A 21,158-nucleotide genomic window follows, 5' to 3' on the forward strand; every position below is an offset into this window, starting at 1 on the left:
TTATAAATAACATATTTATATTTTTCTTGTACAAAACATAATTTACATACTATAATCAAACCTTTACATTATATAACTTATGATACAAATTATATTTCAAACATGACAAATAAAAGTTATGTTCATAATTTGAACTTCAACTTAATATTAACTTAATTTGGGCTTTAATTTCAGGTCTACATTAAAAAGTCAAAGACTGCTAAATACAAGTTACATATATTTCAATATTTGTATCAGTACAATGTACAAATAATAAATAGCTAACTTTGAGACACTACTAAAAAATCATAACATAAGAAGTTGAATGTTTAATTTTTTTAAATATGGATAATTTTCTTAATATTTATGCTTTTTACTGTATATGTTTAAACTATAAACTTATTTTCATACATACCCACTTCTAATATTAACTTTTGTTTGACAATAAAAACACCAAACACTCAAGTAATCAGTGTCAACTACCAGAAAATGATGATCACTATGTGCCTTTTTATAATGTACTAAAGCATGTCCATAATCTATTTTTCCACAACCTTGATGACCACATTGTAAACAAACTAATGTAGCTGACTTTATTACATATTCCTGAAGTTTTAAATGGTTTTCAGAATATTTGTACCCATTATATTTAAAAAAATTAGATAAATTAAACTTTTTATATCTATACCTTGTCATTATCTTTACACTTTTTACATATTGAACACTCAGTACTAATTCCAACTTTCTTAATGCGTTTCTTAATTTTATTAAAATTCACTGCCTTTGGAATATGTGGACATGTGCTACCTATAAACATTAATATTATATTGATAATTTTTCTTTTCTTACATTTTATAGTCAAATATGCAACAAAGAAACATTTATTTTATTATATCATCAAATACCATAACAATCTATTTAAAAATATAATAAATAAAAAAATCAATCTTTAAATGACCATTAAATTAAAATGTGTGATAAAGTATTCATTAACTGGTTTTCTAAAATATCATTTTTAATAAAGTAAGTTATTGTAATGTAAACAATTTGAAAATATATTCTTTTTAGGTGTAAAAAATAAATAAGATTTTAAAATACTCTTGCAAAAAATAAATTCTAACCTACAATATTAGTATTACAAACATCGCAAAAATCAGTTGAACCTTCACTTAATTCTTCATTCACACTTGGTTGTCGATTACGTTTTTTACTCATTTTAATTTATTTCCAAAATACATTGAAAATAATTATTATAATTTTTAATCTTTGCTAATAAATAGATAAGTAAACAAAAAAAAGCACGTGAAAACTTGGCTACACAAAATATTTTAAGAAATGTTCGTGTTAACCAAAATGAATTCTAATATATCAATTTTACAGCGTATTCTATTTTTGTTTCAATTCTTAAAAGAATTTTTGAACATTGTTAAATCAACTAATTACTTAAAATAAACTAAAAACAAGTAGTACAGCAATATACTATCGTAATTATTATTGCTAACACAATACACAGTGAATCTTAATCATACATTTGCAAACTATCAAACTGAGAATGAGCAGGGTTGACAACTTAAAAAAACACTTTAAATTTTGTACATTATCAACTTAATGTATATATTTAAAAATTTACCAATTAACCAATCAGTAAAGTAAAATAATTGAGATAATTAGATATCAATATTATATATTTTGTAAACCATTGTAAAATCTGTGTTATTAATATTTTCCTTTTGTTAAGTTGTTGATTTTCCATAATCACTAAAACATTACTTTTTTTTGGAATGGTAAACTTTGTCAACAAGTATAATATTATAAAGTAAATATTCAACGAATCAAAAATAGAGCTATGTATAAACGGTCTACCAATACAACGTGCAGTTGATCTTACCGATTTTATGAAAATATTAAGGCACACTATAGTTTTACACAAAACTTTCAAATATTTTATACAAATTCGGAAGAATGATTAAGACATTTAAAAGAGATACTACTTCATTTCATGTTTTATACATGATGAAGATTTAAAGGTGAAACTGGTGGCAGTGGATACAGATAATAGAATAATATTAGAAACATTTCTCTTGGTACTATCTACATACATCGCGTGCATGTTTCATCATTAAATTCTAAGGTTGTACCTACAATGAATAATACATAAGTACATACAAGATCGTATTAGGAATATTACATAAAAAATACTAAAAATTAATGAAATGACTTATTCTTTGTGTATTTTGATTATGACTGTTACGTTATTTTTCAATCATTAATTTTTTATATTTAGTTATTTTGGTAGAAATATTTTATTCTGTTTATATAAAGTTCCATCAATATGTTTCTAATTTGAGATATTAGATAAAGATTTAAATAAACGAATGACAATAATTGTAAAGCTTGACAAATAAATGTATAAAGTTTTATTAAAAATAAAAAGAAAGAGAAGAAAGTATAATTCGTTCAGCTTGAACCTATACTTTTCATTTATTTACTGTAAATGTTTATAAAAAGAAAATTGTTTACATAGAAATTAAAATTTTATAATTCAACTTTTCAAATATCATCAACCTTTGTAAGATGCAATTCAGATCATGCTTGTATTATCTTTGTGTTTACAGTTTTAAATATATTTATTATGCAATCATACTATATATACTTTCAATGTAATAAAAAAAGTATGCAGTAGAATATAATATGGTAAGTTAGAAAAACAATTTATTGAATTATATTCATGTTATATAATAATTATGTAAATTTGTTGTAAGATGCAGAAGATTGGGTAGATTATTTTAATCATATATATCATAATAATGTACGGCTATCGTCTACCCCTTCCTCTTCCTCGTCCTCCACGGCCTCCTCTCGTACCACGACCACCTCGTCCTCGACCACGTGCCGCTCCTACAAATAATATAAATATAAACATAGTATCTGTATGATTTTTTTACATAACAATTCATAAAAATAAAATATTTTACTACTATTGTTATTAAAAATATAAACATTTGTTTAAATATATCAAGCATAACATAGCATTTGTTTAATTTCTAATTTAAATGATTCATTATGAATTAATTAGAAGAATTACTTTACTTAGATACATACCAATGTGCAACTAAAGTTGGATAAATTTCTATTCTTATGAAATTTATATACATTTACAATATAAGTAACTATTTGTATTTATCAATTAGTGATAATAATAAATATTTATTACAAACCTCGTGCAGCTTCTTTCTTTTTTGCTTTTGCCTTTGGTGTATCATCTATGAGTAATGTTTCAAGTGGTAATGAATCTGGTAATATGTAATATCGTATATTATTGCCTCGTAAACTTAATGTATCTAATTGTACAGGATCTCTATTTTTTATTGTCATTTTTACTGTCTTCAAATGTGTGTTCATTGCTACATCTACTCCTATAAATAAACGTAACACATTATTTTCATTAATCATGAATGAAAAATAGATTCAAATACAATAAATATTTTATAGGTTATGTTGACGTACCGGTAATGGTTCCATGTACTTGAGTACCATTTTTTAATTCTATTGTTACAGTCTCATGACTGAGTTTCATTAAAAATCTAAAATTAATATAAAAATTACATAACAAGTATAATCAATTTGAGTTAGAAAATTAAACAAAAGATTTAGTGTCATGCTATATAGCGTTAAAAATATTTTTTAAATTAGTTAATTTTTAATATACTCATGATATTGCTAAATGTCACGTTTATGTTACAATAAAATTATAATTTTAGTTTCATGCCGCTATTTACTTCCAATAACTACACAGAACGCTATGCTTGTTTACTGTGTTCCAAAACCTTCACATTTGTGTTCCAAACATTCCTATAGATCAAAATAATAACACTTTTTGTCACAAATACCAAATAAAATAAATTATGAATCTCGCATAAAATTGTACTTGCTAAATTCAATAGTAATACAAAAAAAGTAAAATCATTAAAAAAAAATTAATTAAGAATAAGTCATAAAAATATTGTTGTAAAATTTTTAAGTTTTATTAGTGCGAAAGGATAATTTAATGAAATAATAAAGTTCCAGTCATATGTATTGGTTTTTATAGGATCAAAAAATGTATTAAATTTGTTTCCGGTTAAAATGAAATAAAATGTATGACGATATACAATTTATTCTAAGATGCATGCTTTAGTTTATAATAGATTTTCCATAGCAACTGATTATTACTTATTATTTTAAAAATACATTTTAAATTAACTATAATGTTTTAAATGTATTATGATTGAAAAAGATATTCGTTTTACAGTATCTATAGTTTTTTATAAATGTACTGTGTACTTAGAGGGTATAGAGGGTATAGAGGGTATATCACATAGTGTTACAAGGTGTTTTCTCAGAAATTATTAAAGATAAGCATAAAAATTGTGCAGTCTGTATGGTTTATTGGAATCATTTAGATGACCATTGTTTCAATACTTAACATGTTAAGGGCGGATTGTTGAGTGACAGGTTCAAAAAATTGATTTTTCGTTTTTCCGTAAATTAATAATACAATACTTCAAAAATATATTCCCAAAATTTGAAAGTCAAATTCGCAAAAATAACGGAGTAAAATTTTGATCATATTAATTATTTAGAACAATTTTTTCATCGATATGAAGTAAAATTTATCCTATAAAAAAGGTTAACTTTCTTTAACACGCTATACATTTTGCAACTTTTTTTTCTTCTTTTTAAATTAGGTTCAATCCCAGCATAAACTATCTATCTTTAACAAGAAACTTTTCTGTTGCAATCAGATGACTATGACAGGTACTACATGGGACGCCAATAGGAATTGCATCGTCGAAAGCGTTAATAAAATATGTAAAAATAATTAGAATAATCAAAAGAAATGTAAATAATAAATTTTTTATCTTCAATTCAAAAATACTTTCTTCCATCTTGAACAAAATTTAATCCAATATTATAAATGGTTTTTCAAAAATAATTCATAAGTAACAGTTATTCTTAGAGCTGACACATAACAATTCCTCCTTAATTTTGATGAAGTTTTGATGAAAAAATAAAGTAAAAAAAACTGAGAAAAATCATAAGTTGATATTTGTTTATTTTAAAGCAGCTTCAATAATAGATCAAATTACAACACATGACCTACATGCTTTTGCATTGACTAGTTTTAAAAGGCTTTTCATTCTTCCTTGTGACCCTATATCATATGTTTGTGGAAATGGTGTTCCATCAGGTCTGTTATATATCATTTGTAAACATTGTTCCCATTTGACAGGTGAAACAATTTGTTTCAGTATGTACTTTTTCATAAACCTTAAATTTGTATATGGGTGAACTTTATAATTAGAATATACTTTACATCGAGGTTCATTTATTTCTATTGTATTTAGCACTTCAAAAACTGATTTCAAGGCAGGTTCCATCAGTGGCGTATGGAATGCTCCTGATACAGGTAGTTTAGTCACATTAGTTAAACCAAATTGTGTTTGGTGCTTTTCAATATATTCTAGTGCTTCCAAATTTCCTGCTAATATTTTTCTTTCTGTATATAAATAAATAGCAACTCTGCAAGCATTCAATTATGCAATAAACTTGATATGAAAAGTATATAATTTTTTATACTACTTATAAGATTAGATTTTGAAAAAAGAAGTATTACCTGCATACTGGATTTTCAACACCTAAATCCATTGCCCATTTCCTTGCCTCTTCACAAGCTTTTGCAACTTGTGCCTTTGGTAAACAAGTTATAGATACCATTCCTTGAGGTACTTTATCTGCAGCTTCTTGCATAGCTTTTCCTCTAGCCCATACTAATCGAATTCCATCTTCAAAAGTTATAGCACCAGAGAGAATTAAAGCACTTATTTCTCCTACACTATATCCTGCTGCAGCAATACAAGTTTCAAACACTTTAGGAGTTTCTGCTTTAATTTTTTCTAATGCAGCTAAGGATGAAATGACTGTAGCAGCTTGATTAAATTCAGTTCTATTTAATTTATCTTGTGGACCATTTAAACAAAGTTTCAATAAATCATAATTAACTATTTCATTAGCTATTTCAAAGAGTTCCTTAGCAGCAGTAAAGTGAATATATTTTTTAATTGATCCAACTTTAATAGTGCCTTGACCAGGAAATAATAACACACTAGTATTACTTGGATCAGTATATTCTGTGTTTTTTTCTTCTTGATGTAGCGAAACACCTTTGGGATATGGAGTAGTCATCCAATCATTATTATTTACATCTTTGAATGTTGTAGCTTCCTTAAGCAAATATAATACCTCTTCTGTATTATATGAAGAATGAGAAGAATCTCTCATAGATTCATCTATATTTGATACTTCATTATTACTATTCTCATTCTTTATTGCATTATTTGACATTTGCTTGATTTGAGTTAACCAATAACTTTTTGTTGAACGACGAAATACTTTTTTAAATAATATTCGCTGAAGCATTTTGGTTAATTTAAAATTCAATATCTACACTCACAAAAGAATATAAAATTTAGTGAAAATAGAAAACTATGCATTTAAAATTAATCTTATAAAATAATACATTAATATAAACATCGGAAAACCAAAGATGGTGCTTCTAGTGGGACTTAGTGTCCAGAAGTGAAAGATGCAAGAGAAATTATGACATCTCGCTGTTAATCAGCCAATAGCAATAGAATAAAGCTTACGTCTTCACTGGTGGTCAGCCAATCACGATAAAATAAGGTTATCGCACTTACTCTTCTATGAACAACAGTCGATAATACATGAACCACGTGCCGATTTTCGCGGCGCGGAAACGGTGGCTGTCGGTCTATAGTGACATACTTTTTTCATTTCTATTAGAAATTTCTAGGTTTTATAAGTAATTTTTTAAAGTGTAGAAAACTATTTTTATTATTTAGGAATAACAACAATATGTTTACTATTTACTTTTTTAAATCTTAAAAAATATTAATACATTTTCTAAGGATTCCTTTACAATAAATGTTTACTGTATTTGCGCATTTCTGTGCATATGTACATACATACGCAACTAGTAGCATTACTCTCTTTGAATAGTCTATGATTATTAATAGGTATTCAATATATGCATTATCACAATACGTGTTCTCTTTTAGTAATAAGCACGTAAAATGCCACGTATTAAGTTTCAAAGGCGTTTTAGTTTAGTCATGAACTAATTCTAGAGGATATTCAAAAGTATAGCACTACGTATACATATACCACATGTTAACAAATTCATTTATGCTTCTTCCTTTTGAATGAGAAATATTTATTTTTAACATCGTCGTTCGTTGACAATAAAAATAACTTTGTTAGTACTACATCTTGAATATCAAAAAGTATATTTTAAAGTCACTTTTTGTGTTACGTACTTTGCACATACTTTGTTACATACTATTGTGTATTACATACTTGTTTGTTGATATTGAGCTAGTCAGTTTTATGAAACATATGAGCATGAAGCATTAAAGAACTAATAAAAGTGATTTTTCTAACTCATGTGAATTATGAAGTGTTATTCTTACGCTATCGAATGAAGTGACAGAAAATGCTGAAAATAAACATTCGCTAAAGATAATAGAGATTGAAAGCGATTAAGAAACGTTTTCATGTAGTGTATAAGTAAATTAGCAGGAAATACTTGTCACACGAATGAGGAACTATAAAAGAGAAGGGGTAGAAGCTGAAAGGAGTGGGAAATAGCGGGCGTTGTAACGTCTGTGAGAGTCGTGTCGCTACTTCCGAGGAAATAGCACCTTACAGGATACCTTGTAAGTTCAGGTACAAAATACTGCAATTTTTTCTATGTTACTTACGTGGATTTTTTATGTCTATGTATGTTCGCGTACTTATTATGAAGCAGAGATTAAATCGATTTGTTTGAGTAATTTTTAACGCATTGTAAATACGTTCTTTGATGAAAAGAATCTATGTGTGACGTGAATATTATCACTATAATTTATATTTTACTAATTTTGTAAAATTTGATTTTACGATATTGCGAGGCTGACTAAAGTTACAATCAGTAAACACGCACGAAACAGAAATGCTGCTCCCTATCGCTTTTATTTTTTTTCAATTTTTCCTCCACTATAATTTTCATTTTTAATCGCACCGTTTTCATGTTTACACATTGTACTATTTTAATTACTCTTTTTTTATGCACATTTTGGCAAATAAATTCCGTTCACAATTAAAGGAATGCACTATTTCTATGTCTCTCTTTTTATACTAATACAAATTCATACGTAATTCAAGATTTTTTTTTTTCGATTCTTGAAACCACATTTCACTATTTTGAATAATTTTGTTATAGCACGATTAAAATTTGGCGTGTTTGATTATAATCATTTCAACATTCTCGAAAAGTACGTAAGATGTTCCCTAAAATGTGGGTAGTATTTCATCAAAACGAAAAAAGTCTCCAGTTAATTCGTAATATGTACTTTCATTGAGAGAAATGCGGGAAATAGTTCAATCGAAGTGATTTTGAAATCGATATCATCATTTTAAAACTGTCTGCAAGCTAAATTTGGCAGTTCTTACGTAACGTGTTAACGAACGCATAGTGACTGTGAATATACATATGTATCGTTAATTTTAAATTAAATTTCTAATGATTATTTATCCATTAAACGAAGAAAGAAAATGTCTCGTAATTTCTTAAATTATGAAACATTTAGGAAATTTCGACGAATGGCAGCGTAAACGATAACAGAATAATAATGACGATGACGATGATAACAATAACACAAATTATTTTGGTTTCGTTTAATGCCAATACGATAATACTGTTTCAAATGTTTCTGTTAAGACGCATTAAATATCTAATTTCGTATCGAATCTACGTACATCGTGTTGTTGCCACACATTTACGCTTTTATGCAAAATTTCATATAAAATAATACTGTTCCATAAACACTATAAAGGTTTACTTATACTTTACTCACTTTATTAACTTCATTTACTAAGTACGTACATTAATTCTATTTTATATGCAAATTTAACGTATTTCACGGTGAAACCATAAGCATATGATTTATTGGAAAATGATTAAATAAATATAATTTAATCAATGATAACAAATGTGTTTAACATAACGAAAATAATTTTTTAACTTGAATATTTAATTACATATTTTCTTCTGATGCGTAACTTCTTGCTGCGAAAGAAAATATTAAAAAGTGGGGTGAAATTTTAATTCTGTTGTGTCAGTATACTGTATTCAATACATTTATCGAATAACATGAGAATACTGCAGTGAAATATTATTTTATATGTTAACTAAACTTGAATTTAATTTAATTTAAGCTCACTGATATTTTTCTAAAATGTACGCACGTTTCGTGTGCTATTTATGATATCTGCTACAGCGTACTGTTTAAATCTATTTTTCACTTCCTTGTGTATTTTCTGTAACATGACGCTAAAGCTATAACAATGTTCGATCTTGTCATATATTTTCACGTTTCTTATACATAAAAACTTCCCTAATTTTTCATTTCCTTTTGGATACACAAAACAATGCAACATAATTTTTTTAAACTGGATTAGAGCGCAATTATTTTTAATGTTTTCATATTGTTAAAATATTTTTTTTAACCATCCCGGAACTGCTTTCGAACTAACATTTCAGATAAGTTACTTTATATAACTAACTTGCATTCTTTTAATATATTTTACATAATTTTCAGTTTCTCTTCATATTACTGTTACGAAATTACTTAAACTGAATTCTGAATGTTTATGTTTGTTAAACAGTATGTAACAATTAGCTATACGTGTCAATTAAAATAAAAAAAGAGATTGATTTCTAAAGAGACGATTCCATCGAAAGATCATAATTTCCTGATTATTATTCAGCAAATTGTAGACAAATACGAAACACTTCAAATTAGAAGATGTCCATATGTATTTACGAGAGTATCAAACATAATCATATCACTATTTCAGAGAAAATATCATTTATACGTACGAATTAAATATGAATTAGCTACGAGAGAATAAAGTTACTGTAATTAATCAACATTGATTAAAAATGTCTTCTTTCCATTTATTTGAACAATGTTATTTTTTTTTAAATGTTATTTTCGGATAAGATTATTCTTTATGACAAGTTTATATATCTCTCTCTGTTGCTGAACTGATAAAAAATTGAATTTATTCCATTTAATCGGTTAGTATCACGGTATTAAATTGTACAATAAATATTTCATCCTTCGACAATTTTCTTCAAAATAAATTAAAAGGGAAATATGTAATATTTCTTTTTGGTTTTAGTTGTTGAATTTGTAAAAAAAGAAGTAAATATTTTGTAAAGTGGGGAAAGGGATTAGATAGCAAAATTGAAGTATGAAAGAAATGATTGTAAAAGGCGAACAATAGAGTGTGATATAGTTTGTAATTGGAGGCGGTTGTCCGGGACTCGAGAGTACGGTGTGCCAGTTCAGTTCACGGACACCAAATTAGACATGGTCTATTTTTGAGCAACTTATAGTTGCTTGTTCCAATTTACTGGTTACCCGTATTAGAGACCCTATAGCAAAATCGAATGGGGAACATTCGGCCTTCCAAATTTTTATTTAAAGGGCTTGACTACGAAAGGGAAAACAATTGTAAATATAATTATAAATATATTCCAGACTAGTTAATTGGTATTGATTCGTTATACTTCTAATTGTAATATTATAAATAAATTTGTTCGTGAATTTTTCTTCGATTCATATTTCTTTTCTTTCTTCGTTATTTCTCTTGAAAATCTATCTGAAAAATCGAAACATCGTACTAAAAATATAATAGTGAATACTTCTGAAAAAGAATCTCCCTTTGTGGTGTTTTATTTCCGAACTTGTTAATTTTGTTGCAGTTTAATTTCACCAAAATTAGTCGTACGATTCGCTGACTAATCGGATTCCAAGAAATAAACCCGATCTGCTACGCATTGCCAATTACGTGATTGTACTGAAATTAACACAATTTGGCAATCTGCCTTCCACTTTATTGTAGTTACTGTTGGTAGAAAATTTACAGGATGATTCTACAAGCCAAAATAAGACGAAAATCAAGAATAACAGAATTACGTTTGAGCTTTCACTTTATAATTATTAACAATTACAGATACCCCTGTGATCGAGCAAACATCCCTACACCAACGAATATAGGGCACGTCATTACACAGGCGGTACAGTGATACTAAAAATCAACGACATATGGCCAGCACTTTACCTCGTATAAGTTGTAGGGAAGAATACACGTTTGAAGAACTTTCTGACATTCTCACCCGTGTCGTGATAAAACAAACGTCGTGCCGCGGAAGTCGGTAATATCGTTTACTGAGCCAAATGTCACTGTTCCTTTTTCTGCGCTCCTCGTGTCTGACGTGCCATATATACGTCGGTGTACAGAGGTTTGCACGATCACAGGGATATCTTTAATTGTTAATAATTAACGAAACGAAGCCTCAAACAAAATTTTTTTATTCTTGATTTTCGTCTTACATCTGTTTCTAATATCACCCTCTAAATGTTCTACCAACAGTTACCGAGCACTCTGTATATGTATAGCAATCGTTTTTACTTATTGTTAGGAACGGTGTATACAGGGTGATTTTCGTACAGGATATGGCGCACTGAGAACTAATTTTCTATGATACCTTTCTTTGCATAAATCTATTATTTTCATTATTCTTTACAATATATACTTGATACTTTATGTGAAAAGAATACTTTATTTCAATAAGTGTTCAAATGTTCCACCATTACACCCTACAAATTTTCTCACACGTTCACTTGTATGTTTTTCATAATATCTTTCAGCTGATGTTTAGTCACATTTGAACAGCGTATTTTAATTCAAACTTTCATTTCAAAAGACGGCAAACCATTCGTTACGCAGATATCTTCCGTGTGATACTTTCTGATAAGTAATGATTAACTAATTGAAATGTATATCCAAATGTTACGAAATGTAAATAGTAAGCACGATATCAGCAGTTCTTCGAATTCATATTGAACATTCAGATACTTACTATAATAAAATACATTTCTGACATATAATCTCGAATATCTCGTAAAGTGACTTTTCAATCACCTCGTCGAATACTTTTATACAATATAGAATAACGAAATGAATCAATTTATGCAAAGTATAGCTGCGTGTACGATGTGATGTCATAGGAACTATATAATACTGGACATAATGTTATATTCTACATATCAACTGTTGATATAACAGAATATTGCGAATTGTTTCGAATGTCGCAAGTATGCATTTTTCGTGCATAAAATGCATTCGTAATACTCCTTAGCCACTGACATGCGAAAATCGTGTGAAATACAGTGGATAATTGAAATATTCGTTACCATTTCGATAGAGGTAGTAAAAGAAGAATTTATGAATGAATTCTGTAATGTCCGTAGACTATTTTATTCATCGATATGGAATGAATTAGCGTTGATAATATTGCTGGGTGGAATTTCAGGTAGCGAAGGAAGAACTGTTATCGAGATGTCGAGGCCAATTCTCAGCAGGCCGCGCACGCGTGTATACGGATGCAATTATGACAAAGGAGAATCGTATTATAAACCAATGGTCGATCATTTGGATCGAAAGTACTGTTCCCGGCCATTGTTTTCTGAACCAAGAACTTCGATAGCTGACGAGATTGCAGCGCGACGAGGCGACATCGGTAACATCTTCAATCGTTTTCCAAAATGGTTTTAAGGAGTGAACACATCCTTCTTCCCTATTTCCTTAACTGTTACAAACGTATAGTAGTGAGTAACAACTCTTCTCAAACATGAAAGCTCAACACTGAAATTCATTTTTCGCTCTTATTGGTATTCTAATGAGTGGCATGTTCGATCCTGCTCAAGTCCTAATTGTGAAACAAAACCAAATGTACCGTTTTATACATACATCTATTGTTACAACCGAAAGAAATTTTCCCTCGGTTAAAAAGAATCATCGCAAAGAAATTTTGGCGCTAGTAAATAAATAAAATAAAACCGTAACATAAAGCTGCATCGTCTAATGATTTATTGTATCCTGTGACACGAATAGTAAAAATTTCTGCTTTTTACAATTACACACACGTTTCTTTTTTCTTCCTCGTGTAAAAACATGAACGAGTGGAGTAGTTTTGATCTTTTCACGAACAGAACATATTTTTGCTTGAAATTTTCCTACTGTGTGTAAGCAATGTGATGGTCTGTCGTGTAGTTGCTGCATTAATTGTTGTATCATTTTGTATATTAGATAAAATGTTGTTGTTACGTCTTGTTAGCTTTGGGTTTCTTCGAATTGTTCGTGCACGTTGCATTAGAAAAAATACAACACATCAAATGAATCCATTGAGATGAACACGAAACATGTAAATTTCGTTCAACTTCTGTTTCTGTTGCAGAAACTACAAAGTTAGATAATAAACGTGAAGTAAAAGCGAAAGAGAACAGGGACCATAATTTTGAAACTTGAATATTTCCATTGATCAACAAGCGAGGCAAACAATTTGAAAGAAATGATACAATCATTATCGCCAATGAGCATATTAATCTATCGAAATCTCCTGAAATCTTTAAAATTTATCATTCCTTCGTGTTCGATGTAAGTGTTAGTGTACACACGTAAGCACACGATACAAATTCTTTTTTCCCTTCTCAAATCAACTTCTTCGAAGGAATATTGAACGCGAATAGTGAATGACAAGCATTAAATAGTTTAAACGTTAAAATTGTCTATTAAACGTCTAGATTGAAAGGTAATCCCTCATAATAAACTGAACATTGTTACATACACCAACGTCCTTGTTTATGCAAATCGAGTCTCATTAGGATAGAATAAAAATGGACGATGAACAATATTGTTCGTTGGACGCTTTTTATGCCAAATAACACAGAGCAACAAGCGATTCTCAATTATACATATTGTAACAACATGATAGATTCTGTACGTAGAAGTTTCGTTTTTCATTTCAAATATAGGCATCTCTCTAACTGTCTACATGTATCCTGAGATATCGGTTTTTACAGGCTCGCGTGACCTCTCCGGTCCTCGCAACAGTTCCCTTGGCCATGACCTTGACCTCGAATTAGACCCCTCGATTCGCGGCCCCCAATTACCACTACCCTCCCTGGCCACCGACAATCTGTTTTCCGAAGACGAGGATATTGTCTACAATAGCCGTGGGCAGCGCAGTCGGCGTCGATTCGCAGAAAATTTCGTCAACGATGTTACCGCGACGACACAGCATCTCAAAGCAAAACTGGCCAACATTGGATTGGAGGAGGAAGTGGACGCCGTGTTGGGACGACCGCGTCGCCTACGACAGGAGGAGGATCTCAGCACGAGGAAGAACCTACAAGATGTGTCGTCTATCAGCAAGGAGGCAGAAGCCAGTTTCAAGAGGCGATCCAAGCTGTTCGACGAGATAGACGCAATGGACGAGACTAAACCGATGCTTACAAAATGGTCGAGACTGATCAACGATGACGACAGTTTGGTACCAGTGAGTGCTGCTGCGACAAGAGCCAAGCAAACGAAAGCTCGTTTAAACGACCTCGAGTCGGAAATGGAAGAGCTCGCTGAAAAACAAGCGAAACGAGAACGCAGGGCAGCAGCGCTCAGAGCTTTGATCAATGAAAGTAGCACAGATGCGGAGAATCTGTCGTCGTTGCAGAAGAAATCTGTCGTCAGCAAGAAGTCGGTCTCTATTCGCAGCAGTGAACGCTCAGAGAAACACGTTCCTTTTTAAATCGATTTATTTGCATATATTGCAAATTACCTGCACGATGTTCGTATCAATCTAATCTTGTCTATTTACCACGATTGAGCTTCGCTCGATTTAATGTTATTTGTTCCTGATGATCCTGTGCATATGTTTGTGCGTTACATATCGTTTATTTTCCACTTGCCGATGTATAAGTGTGATATCTGAAAGCAATAGCATAATATTTTTCGTTCCACAAACGATACAGATGTTTGTACAAAATTGTTAATGTAATAGAAATACACTAGAAGTATCATGGAAATATAATTTCAATTGGATTATCGTTTATTTTATACCCAGATGTAATTCATAATAAGCAGGCTCCGTTACGTACATTTATTCGTTAAAATAATTTGAACGATCTTAAAGTTTATTGTTTAAAATTAATTATTAACGTAAATTACCTTAAATTCTATTCGTTGAAAAATAATAATAAAGGAATGCTTTGTATTCTTCCAGTTTTAATTAATGGTTCCTAATTAAAATTTTGGGACGTAAGGAGCACAAATTATATTCAATATACTTGTACACATATGTATATCATTGAATATCCAACACCTCATCTCCATAAATTCTTTGTAAAAACAAAAAATACATACATTATCCATGTGAAATTACACAGAAAGTTTATTCTATTTACATTGTTCCCATTGTCACCAAGAAGAAATGTTTGAAAGAAAACACATGCTGAAGAAAGATGTTTCCCGACGTTATTGTATGTATCTTTACCCTATCTTATTTGTAAATAAATTTCGGTATTTAACTATGCCGTAAATGTACAGTACGTTTTTATGTTGTATAATTAATCATGTGCTTGAAAGTATTTCCCTGTTGCTAATGTTACACAATTTTTCATTTGTGCTGTGAACAGTTTCGTTTATGTATATGCTACTTATACGATAAAAACACACTTATTCTCCTTTCTGCATTTTAGGATGTGTGTATAACGAATAAACAGACTCGACTGATCGAATTGAATAAACAATCACATGCTCACACGCACGCACACGCAAAACCATGAAATAAAACATTATTCGCAACACTTCTATATAACAGCTTCATTCTAATATGTATCTCAAAGGTTTTAGATTAACAAGTTGAATCATTCTCACTTGCTAATAACTCCATGGAATATCTTTTAGTTAAAATTGTTCAAAGTATTACGTCTAAATGTTAGAGTTTTTTTAATAGAAATACAAATACTTTTAAAGCTGCTATTCATTAACTATTTTCGTGAAAAAAATATACAAAATTTGAAGAGTGATTTTACAAATCAAATGAGACGAAAATCAAGAGTAAAAAAATTGTGTTTGAGGCCTCATTTTCTAGTTATTAACGTTTAAAGATATCCCTGTGGTCTAGCAACCCTCCTTACACCAGCGTGTACAGGGCACGTCAAGATACAGGGGGTAAAGCGATCCTCACAATCAACGACAGATAGCCAACTAAACAAACGTAGTTTCGAACGCAATTCTGTTATTTTCGTCTTACTTTGGTTCTATACAATCATCCTTTACATTTTGTATCAACTGTTGTTGAATACCCTGTATAGATTTGTGTATGGTATCACCGTCCGAATGAATATTCTAGGTTCTCGCGGTCTATCGGGATATCGTAACGATTTCATGGACGATTTGGACTATATATACGATCAAGGTATGCAAGATGATTTCGAAGACGAATTTGTTCATTCTCAACGACGTTATAAGGAACGCGCAGCTGCTGCTTTCTCCGAAGATTTGGCTGACTTGAGGCGTAGGCGAAGGGACATGCAGGTTATATTGAAAAGAAAGAAATCATACCGTAGCATAAAGTAAAGACGTACATGTAAATTTGTATAGATTATGTTAAATTCGAAGAAAAGAATATGCCTAAAAAATACATGAGAATTTTATAAATCTATCGTATCCTTTACCTTTCTCTGGTGCAAGCTTCTCTTTCCAGGATCGCATCTTCGATGTGCTAGACTTGAACGCTGAAATCGAGAAAGCTAAAAATACTCTGGAACAAGCGGACATTGCTTTCCAAAGACATGCAACGAAATTCGACAACACAGATAATTGTGAAGACATATCATCAAAGAAATTCATCAATCTGGACGTTGTTCCAGAGAAAACAGTACCTAAAACAATAAAATTCGTGAAAGTTCCCAACGTAAATGCAGAGTCCTCTACTCCACAATCTATAAAGCTAAGACATGATAAAATGTACCCTTTAGTAGAATCGAATGAAATCGCTGACCCATTGAATGCGCGTGCATTGCTACCATCAAAGAGGAAATTTTTGAAAAGAAAGAAAAGTGTTTCGTTTTAGAAGTTTCCAGTGAATATTTTAAGTTATTACTATATACTTGTATATGATAATGAGATTATAAAATGTACCCATATTATTTAATATCGTTATTTCAATAAAATATATTCGGAAAATATGTTTTAGGATTTTCTTATGGTTCAACTATAAACTCTATGTACGTATACAATACGATTATAATATATGCATATATCAAAATTAATTAAGGAAAGAATAATTCTTCGTGTTTAAAAATATAAAAATATCCAACAAAATTTTTGGAACCTTAGTTTTTTAGATATTATTATTTAACAATATCCCTGTAGCCAAGCAAACCTCCCTACACCAATGCTGCAAAATCAACGATACATAGCCAGCACCTTACCTCGTACAAGTCGTAGAGAAGAATACACGTTTAAAAAATTTTCTGACATTCACCTGTGTCGTGGTAAAACCAAACGTAGTGCCGTAAAAGTCGCTAATGTTGTTTGAGGTGCCGAATATCACTGTCTTCTTCTCTATGACTTATACGAGATGAACTGCTTGCAAGGTGTCGTTTGTTTGAAGAATCACTGTGTGCTCCTCGTGTCTTGACCTACCATCACCGTCTTCTTAACATATAACCTCGTACTATTAAAAGAGTGAGTTGACATTATTACCGACTACAGAATTGCATAACAAGGTATTTGAACAAATTCTTTCAGAGCTTGAAATAGTTTTTTTTTAAGCCGTGTGTATACGACCGTGAATCGACTTTTGCTACGCCTATAATGATTTCAGGGTTACAAAGACACTGCTACGGTTAAAGATAAAAAACGCAGTTTCGTTGCGTGGTTAAGAGTAATTAAGTTATTTTTGTAATATTTCCAGTGGCAGTATACAAATAATGTTGTTTGGCTAAAAAAGAAAAAAAGAATCCACGTGATTGCCTGATATAATAATAAATAAATAAACCTTAAACAGGCAGAAATATATTTGACAGTTTCACTAATTCTTTGTGTATGTCACATAACAAAGGTTTGGGTATTTCTGCAAAATTAAACGTAAATTGCGTTTTCGGTTTATTTGAAGAAAAATAGAAAATATTCTCGTTGAATTTTCGTAGTACGAAAGTTTATCCTGAAAGTGTTCAACACACGAAATAAATATCCACCAGTATTAATACAGTATACTTTATAATATCTACGTCGCACGTGTCAATTTTTCTTATATATCACCGATTTATTAATTTTTATTATTAAGAAATAAATTTACAAAATTTTCTGGTACTTTAAGCTATAATATGCTCGAGTATGATAGCTGTAATATCTGGGTTCATGTCTCATATTAATGATATATTTCATGTCTGCAGATCGTTTGAAACTCTTATCGGTATTCTTCATGTCGTAAGTCCTCATTGCTCGTTCAGCCCATTCTTGCGCTCTAGGCGGTTCTCGAAACAGGCCTTTCTGCCTTCGGTTCAGGTAATCAATCACATCGTCATAATAATTTTTTCTGCAAGAAGGGATTAAAAGTACTTAGAATTTAAAAAAAAAAGAAGATTACTTAATATAATTTTTCTAAATTTCACGTCAATTAGATTACAGAAGTACGAAAGAGTACTAGCTATACGTTTATTGCAATTTGTAAATAAAAATGAAGTAAATGTTTCCTGTGATCATAACTTAAGCAAGTAAATAAGTAATAACAAATGAATACTATCGAATTTTTTCCTTTAAATTCATTATCAAAATTCACTACACGTTTAAAATCATCGAAAAATAATCACTCTACTTCTGTTACACATTTATTGTTCATAGTTTTAATAAGATATTATTTACACGAATTTTTTTATATTATTTTCTAATAACGAACGTCCGAAAAAATCGATTAATCATATTACATTTTTCATGAAACCACTTACCTATACTCGTACAGATATGCATAATTTAGAAAGAGAGGACGAACCCAATGATGATTGTAGTGTGGTGGATCTATTTTCTCTAATTTGATTTTTGGTTTCTCACCAGGAGCTGCTTGTCCCTCTGCTGGAGCTCCTTCTGCAGCAGCTTCTTCACCGGGTTGTTCCTCTGGAGTTTCTTCTATATCCCATGGTGCTGGTTCGTCGTCTGCCCACATTATATTATTTCACCGTTTCCAAAAGTAAACTGAACCTAAAATGTGCACAAAATGATTCTCTCCTACACACACTTCTCCATCCTCCTTCTTTTAAATTTCTTTTCCTCTTGTACGGCCAATAATTACCGAAAGATATCAAGAACAATAATAACTTTTTGACTAAATTAAATTTTTGTTTAAATATTGTCGAGCGTTTTGTACATATTTTTTATCGTCACCAACGAGATAATGCTTCGTACGATTATTAGTTCGTACTAGAAACCTCTTACAGATTGATGATCATTAACTGTTTACTCACATGTTTTATTAAGATTATCGATATTTGTTAATCTTCTTGAAGAAAATGTTACAACTGGTACTCCTAAATGATATATTTAGCTAATGAGATATATTTAACGAATTGAAACAGGTCACGTTGAGACACAACAAACTGTTTGATTGTGACATCGATTTGCATCGATTTATTGTAGGAGAACATTTTATTTACCGATCGTTTGATCATATTATTTATATCGACAGTGCTAATATTATTTTGCTAATAGCGTCTCGCCAAATTTATATTTTCAAAAGTACATAATATATATGGGGTTACTCGGAAGTAACATAACTGGCCGATGTAATTTGATGTAAATATGAAAAATCCTGTTTATCGATTTCATACTCTTACATTGCCAATTTTATCGAACTAATCGTTTCGTTATATCTTTTTTTTGTTATAATATCATTCAAAATTTGTCAACGTTAATGTCCGAAATTTTACACGATACCACACTATAACGATGTCACTTTGGAGACAATTCAACATTTATCTTCATTCTTTAAGATAAGAATGGTATTCTTCTTCATCTTTCAAATGATCTCTCGCGATAATATATTCACTTAAAACTTACAATCTGTCAGATGTAAAGCATATAATATTTCGAAGAGCACTAACGATTAAATAGACGTGGTTGTTAATATTTAGTAGGGCAATACCTGTGATACGATGACCACTCTACTAAGTACTTCTGTAGACTGAAAAAAATACTCACACGGACTTTGCCTTGTTTCGCTTTTATTTTAGCTTATAAGATTTTCCTTGCCTTCCCACCCGTCTACCCCTTAAGTAAAAGAAGAGTGCCCCTCTCCTCAAGAATACCGGTAAAGAAACAACTCAGAGAGGGGACAGAGGGAGAGAAGGAGAAGGATTTTTGGCACTAAAGCTACTGTAATCATTGTTACCACACATGAACAACCAGAGAATTATTAATTGTTAAACAAATTTTACGGCTTCGTGTCGAGCGATATTTATCCTCGCGCGAACTGATTTATACCTATCAAAATCAAAGCAATCGGTGGATAAGTAGCAATAAGTTTTGGTAAGAGTAGCCCTTCGATTCAAATCCTCCTTTAAACAGATACAAGAAACTAAAAAAAGTACAATGGCTTGTATATTGTACGCAACAAATGTTATAGGTGTATTGAAGCTGCTTATTTGTCCTGACAAAGTATATAGATGTAAGAAATTTAAAATAGTCAAATCATATTATAACAATACACACTACTTACTGCTCTCAGCTTGAGAGTTAAACTTTGTTATCACGTGTTGAATGTATTAAATCTTGAAATTTCACTCCTTCTGTATTGTACCATTAACTATTGTGTACGTTAAATAATTTATATTTAGAAAACAAAACATTTCATATAATGCCAGAGAAGAATGCTTTCTCTTTTCCTTTTATGCCATACAACTAATATATGTTTGACAGTAAACGAATTTACAATCATAATAGCACTTTGATATTTATTTTCTACTAATAAGGACATGATAAATGTTTAACTTACAGTTTGAATAATCGTTCTAAAACTCTTTATTAATCTTTACTAATCAAATTAAAGTTATATACCTATATTACAAAATATAGTATATTACAGAATTCGTTGAACTATATTTTTTTCATTATAAATACATACACTATTAACAACTTCCGTATAACATTATGTGTATATTCATATAAAAAAA

At 30.2% G+C, this 21,158-nt stretch overlaps 7 protein-coding genes across 10 annotated transcripts in view; 3 read left to right on the forward strand and 4 right to left on the reverse strand.

The window, feature by feature from the left end:
- Positions 1–1,194, reverse strand: part of LOC108572240 (ubiquitin carboxyl-terminal hydrolase 45) — a 6,540-nt gene extending 5,346 nt beyond the window's left edge. The window contains exons 1-3 of the mRNA XM_017934439.1: positions 1,101–1,194; positions 668–786; positions 395–585 (exon numbers count right to left, since the gene is read on the reverse strand). Of these exons, the coding sequence (XP_017789928.1) occupies positions 395–585; positions 668–786; positions 1,101–1,194 (404 nt within the window). The remainder of the gene's footprint in view (positions 1–394; positions 586–667; positions 787–1,100) is intronic.
- A 1,600-nt stretch (positions 1,195–2,794) lies between these two features.
- LOC108572304 (probable small nuclear ribonucleoprotein Sm D1) lies at positions 2,795–8,947 on the reverse strand. The gene is made up of 4 exons (XM_017934504.1): positions 8,934–8,947; positions 3,487–3,563; positions 3,198–3,395; positions 2,795–2,877 (listed from the first exon to the last, which is right to left on the reverse strand). Exons 1-4 carry the CDS (start codon positions 8,945–8,947, stop codon positions 2,795–2,797), a joined length of 372 nt encoding a protein of 123 aa, XP_017789993.1.
- LOC108572301 (probable malonyl-CoA-acyl carrier protein transacylase, mitochondrial) lies at positions 5,100–6,438 on the reverse strand. Its single transcript, XM_017934501.1, has 2 exons — positions 5,636–6,438; positions 5,100–5,541 (listed from the first exon to the last, which is right to left on the reverse strand). Exons 1-2 carry the CDS (start codon positions 6,436–6,438, stop codon positions 5,100–5,102), a joined length of 1,245 nt encoding a protein of 414 aa, XP_017789990.1.
- On the forward strand, positions 7,645–14,800 carry LOC108572303. 2 transcript variants are annotated; one of them, XM_017934502.1, is made up of 3 exons: positions 7,645–7,764; positions 12,464–12,670; positions 14,013–14,800. In XM_017934502.1, exons 2-3 carry the CDS (start codon positions 12,490–12,492, stop codon positions 14,732–14,734), a joined length of 903 nt encoding a protein of 300 aa, XP_017789991.1. In that variant the 5' UTR covers positions 7,645–7,764; positions 12,464–12,489; the 3' UTR covers positions 14,735–14,800. The 2 variants fall into 2 exon arrangements, with proteins under 2 accessions (XP_017789991.1, XP_017789992.1); XM_017934503.1 differs by having other exon boundaries at positions 7,645–7,754.
- A 1,526-nt stretch (positions 14,801–16,326) lies between these two features.
- On the forward strand, positions 16,327–17,062 carry LOC108572241. The gene is made up of 2 exons (XM_017934440.1): positions 16,327–16,524; positions 16,694–17,062. Exons 1-2 carry the CDS (start codon positions 16,327–16,329, stop codon positions 17,060–17,062), a joined length of 567 nt encoding a protein of 188 aa, XP_017789929.1.
- Positions 17,063–18,288: 1,226 nt separating this feature from the next.
- Positions 18,289–20,249, reverse strand: LOC108572404 (flightin). Of its 3 annotated transcripts, XM_017934641.1 has the most exons (4): positions 20,132–20,149; positions 19,455–19,517; positions 18,942–19,191; positions 18,289–18,532 (listed from the first exon to the last, which is right to left on the reverse strand). In XM_017934641.1, the coding sequence occupies exons 3-4, from the start codon at positions 19,154–19,156 to the stop codon at positions 18,289–18,291; spliced, it is 459 nt and encodes a 152-aa protein (XP_017790130.1). In that variant the 5' UTR covers positions 19,157–19,191; positions 19,455–19,517; positions 20,132–20,149. The 3 variants fall into 3 exon arrangements, with proteins under 3 accessions (XP_017790130.1, XP_017790129.1, XP_017790128.1); XM_017934640.1 differs by lacking the exons at positions 19,455–19,517; positions 20,132–20,149 and adding an exon at positions 20,188–20,249; XM_017934639.1 differs by lacking the exon at positions 19,455–19,517 and having other exon boundaries at positions 20,132–20,193.
- A 328-nt stretch (positions 20,250–20,577) lies between these two features.
- LOC108572242 (meckelin) overlaps positions 20,578–21,158 on the forward strand; it is a 6,916-nt gene continuing 6,335 nt past the window's right edge. Inside the window, 1 exon segment of the mRNA XM_017934441.1 lies at positions 20,578–20,643. Within this exon segment, the coding sequence (XP_017789930.1) occupies positions 20,578–20,643 (66 nt within the window).

Source organism: Habropoda laboriosa, unplaced genomic scaffold, assembly GCF_001263275.1.
Source record: "Habropoda laboriosa isolate 0110345459 unplaced genomic scaffold, ASM126327v1 scaffold65, whole genome shotgun sequence".
NCBI lineage: Eukaryota > Metazoa > Arthropoda > Insecta > Hymenoptera > Apidae > Habropoda > Habropoda laboriosa.

What these genes read in the sequence shown, in the direction of transcription:
- LOC108572241 (XM_017934440.1), top strand. Translation starts at nt 16,327, where the DNA reads ATGAATATTCTAGGTTCTCGCGGTCTATCGGGATATCGTAACGATTTC. An exon ending in GTAGGCGAAGGGACATGCAG is followed by an intron (nt 16,525 to 16,693) that starts GTTATATTGAAA and finishes TTCTCTTTCCAG; the next exon opens with GATCGCATCTTCGATGTGCT.
- LOC108572404 (XM_017934640.1), bottom strand. Translation starts at nt 19,156, where the DNA reads ATGTGGGCAGACGACGAACCAGCACCATGGGATATAGAAGAAACTCCA. An exon ending in GCATATCTGTACGAGTATAG is followed by an intron (nt 18,533 to 18,941) that starts GTAAGTGGTTTC and finishes CCCTTCTTGCAG; the next exon opens with AAAAAATTATTATGACGATG.
- LOC108572303 (XM_017934502.1), top strand. Translation starts at nt 12,490, where the DNA reads ATGTCGAGGCCAATTCTCAGCAGGCCGCGCACGCGTGTATACGGATGC. An exon ending in AGCGCGACGAGGCGACATCG is followed by an intron (nt 12,671 to 14,012) that starts GTAACATCTTCA and finishes CGGTTTTTACAG; the next exon opens with GCTCGCGTGACCTCTCCGGT.
- LOC108572304 (XM_017934504.1), bottom strand. An exon ending in AGTACATGGAACCATTACCG is followed by an intron (nt 3,396 to 3,486) that starts GTACGTCAACAT and finishes GTTTATTTATAG; the next exon opens with GAGTAGATGTAGCAATGAAC. An exon ending in AAAGAAAGAAGCTGCACGAG is followed by an intron (nt 2,878 to 3,197) that starts GTTTGTAATAAA and finishes TATTATTTGTAG; the next exon opens with GAGCGGCACGTGGTCGAGGA.
- LOC108572301 (XM_017934501.1), bottom strand. Translation starts at nt 6,438, where the DNA reads ATGCTTCAGCGAATATTATTTAAAAAAGTATTTCGTCGTTCAACAAAA. An exon ending in GTTGAAAATCCAGTATGCAG is followed by an intron (nt 5,542 to 5,635) that starts GTAATACTTCTT and finishes GAATGCTTGCAG; the next exon opens with AGTTGCTATTTATTTATATA.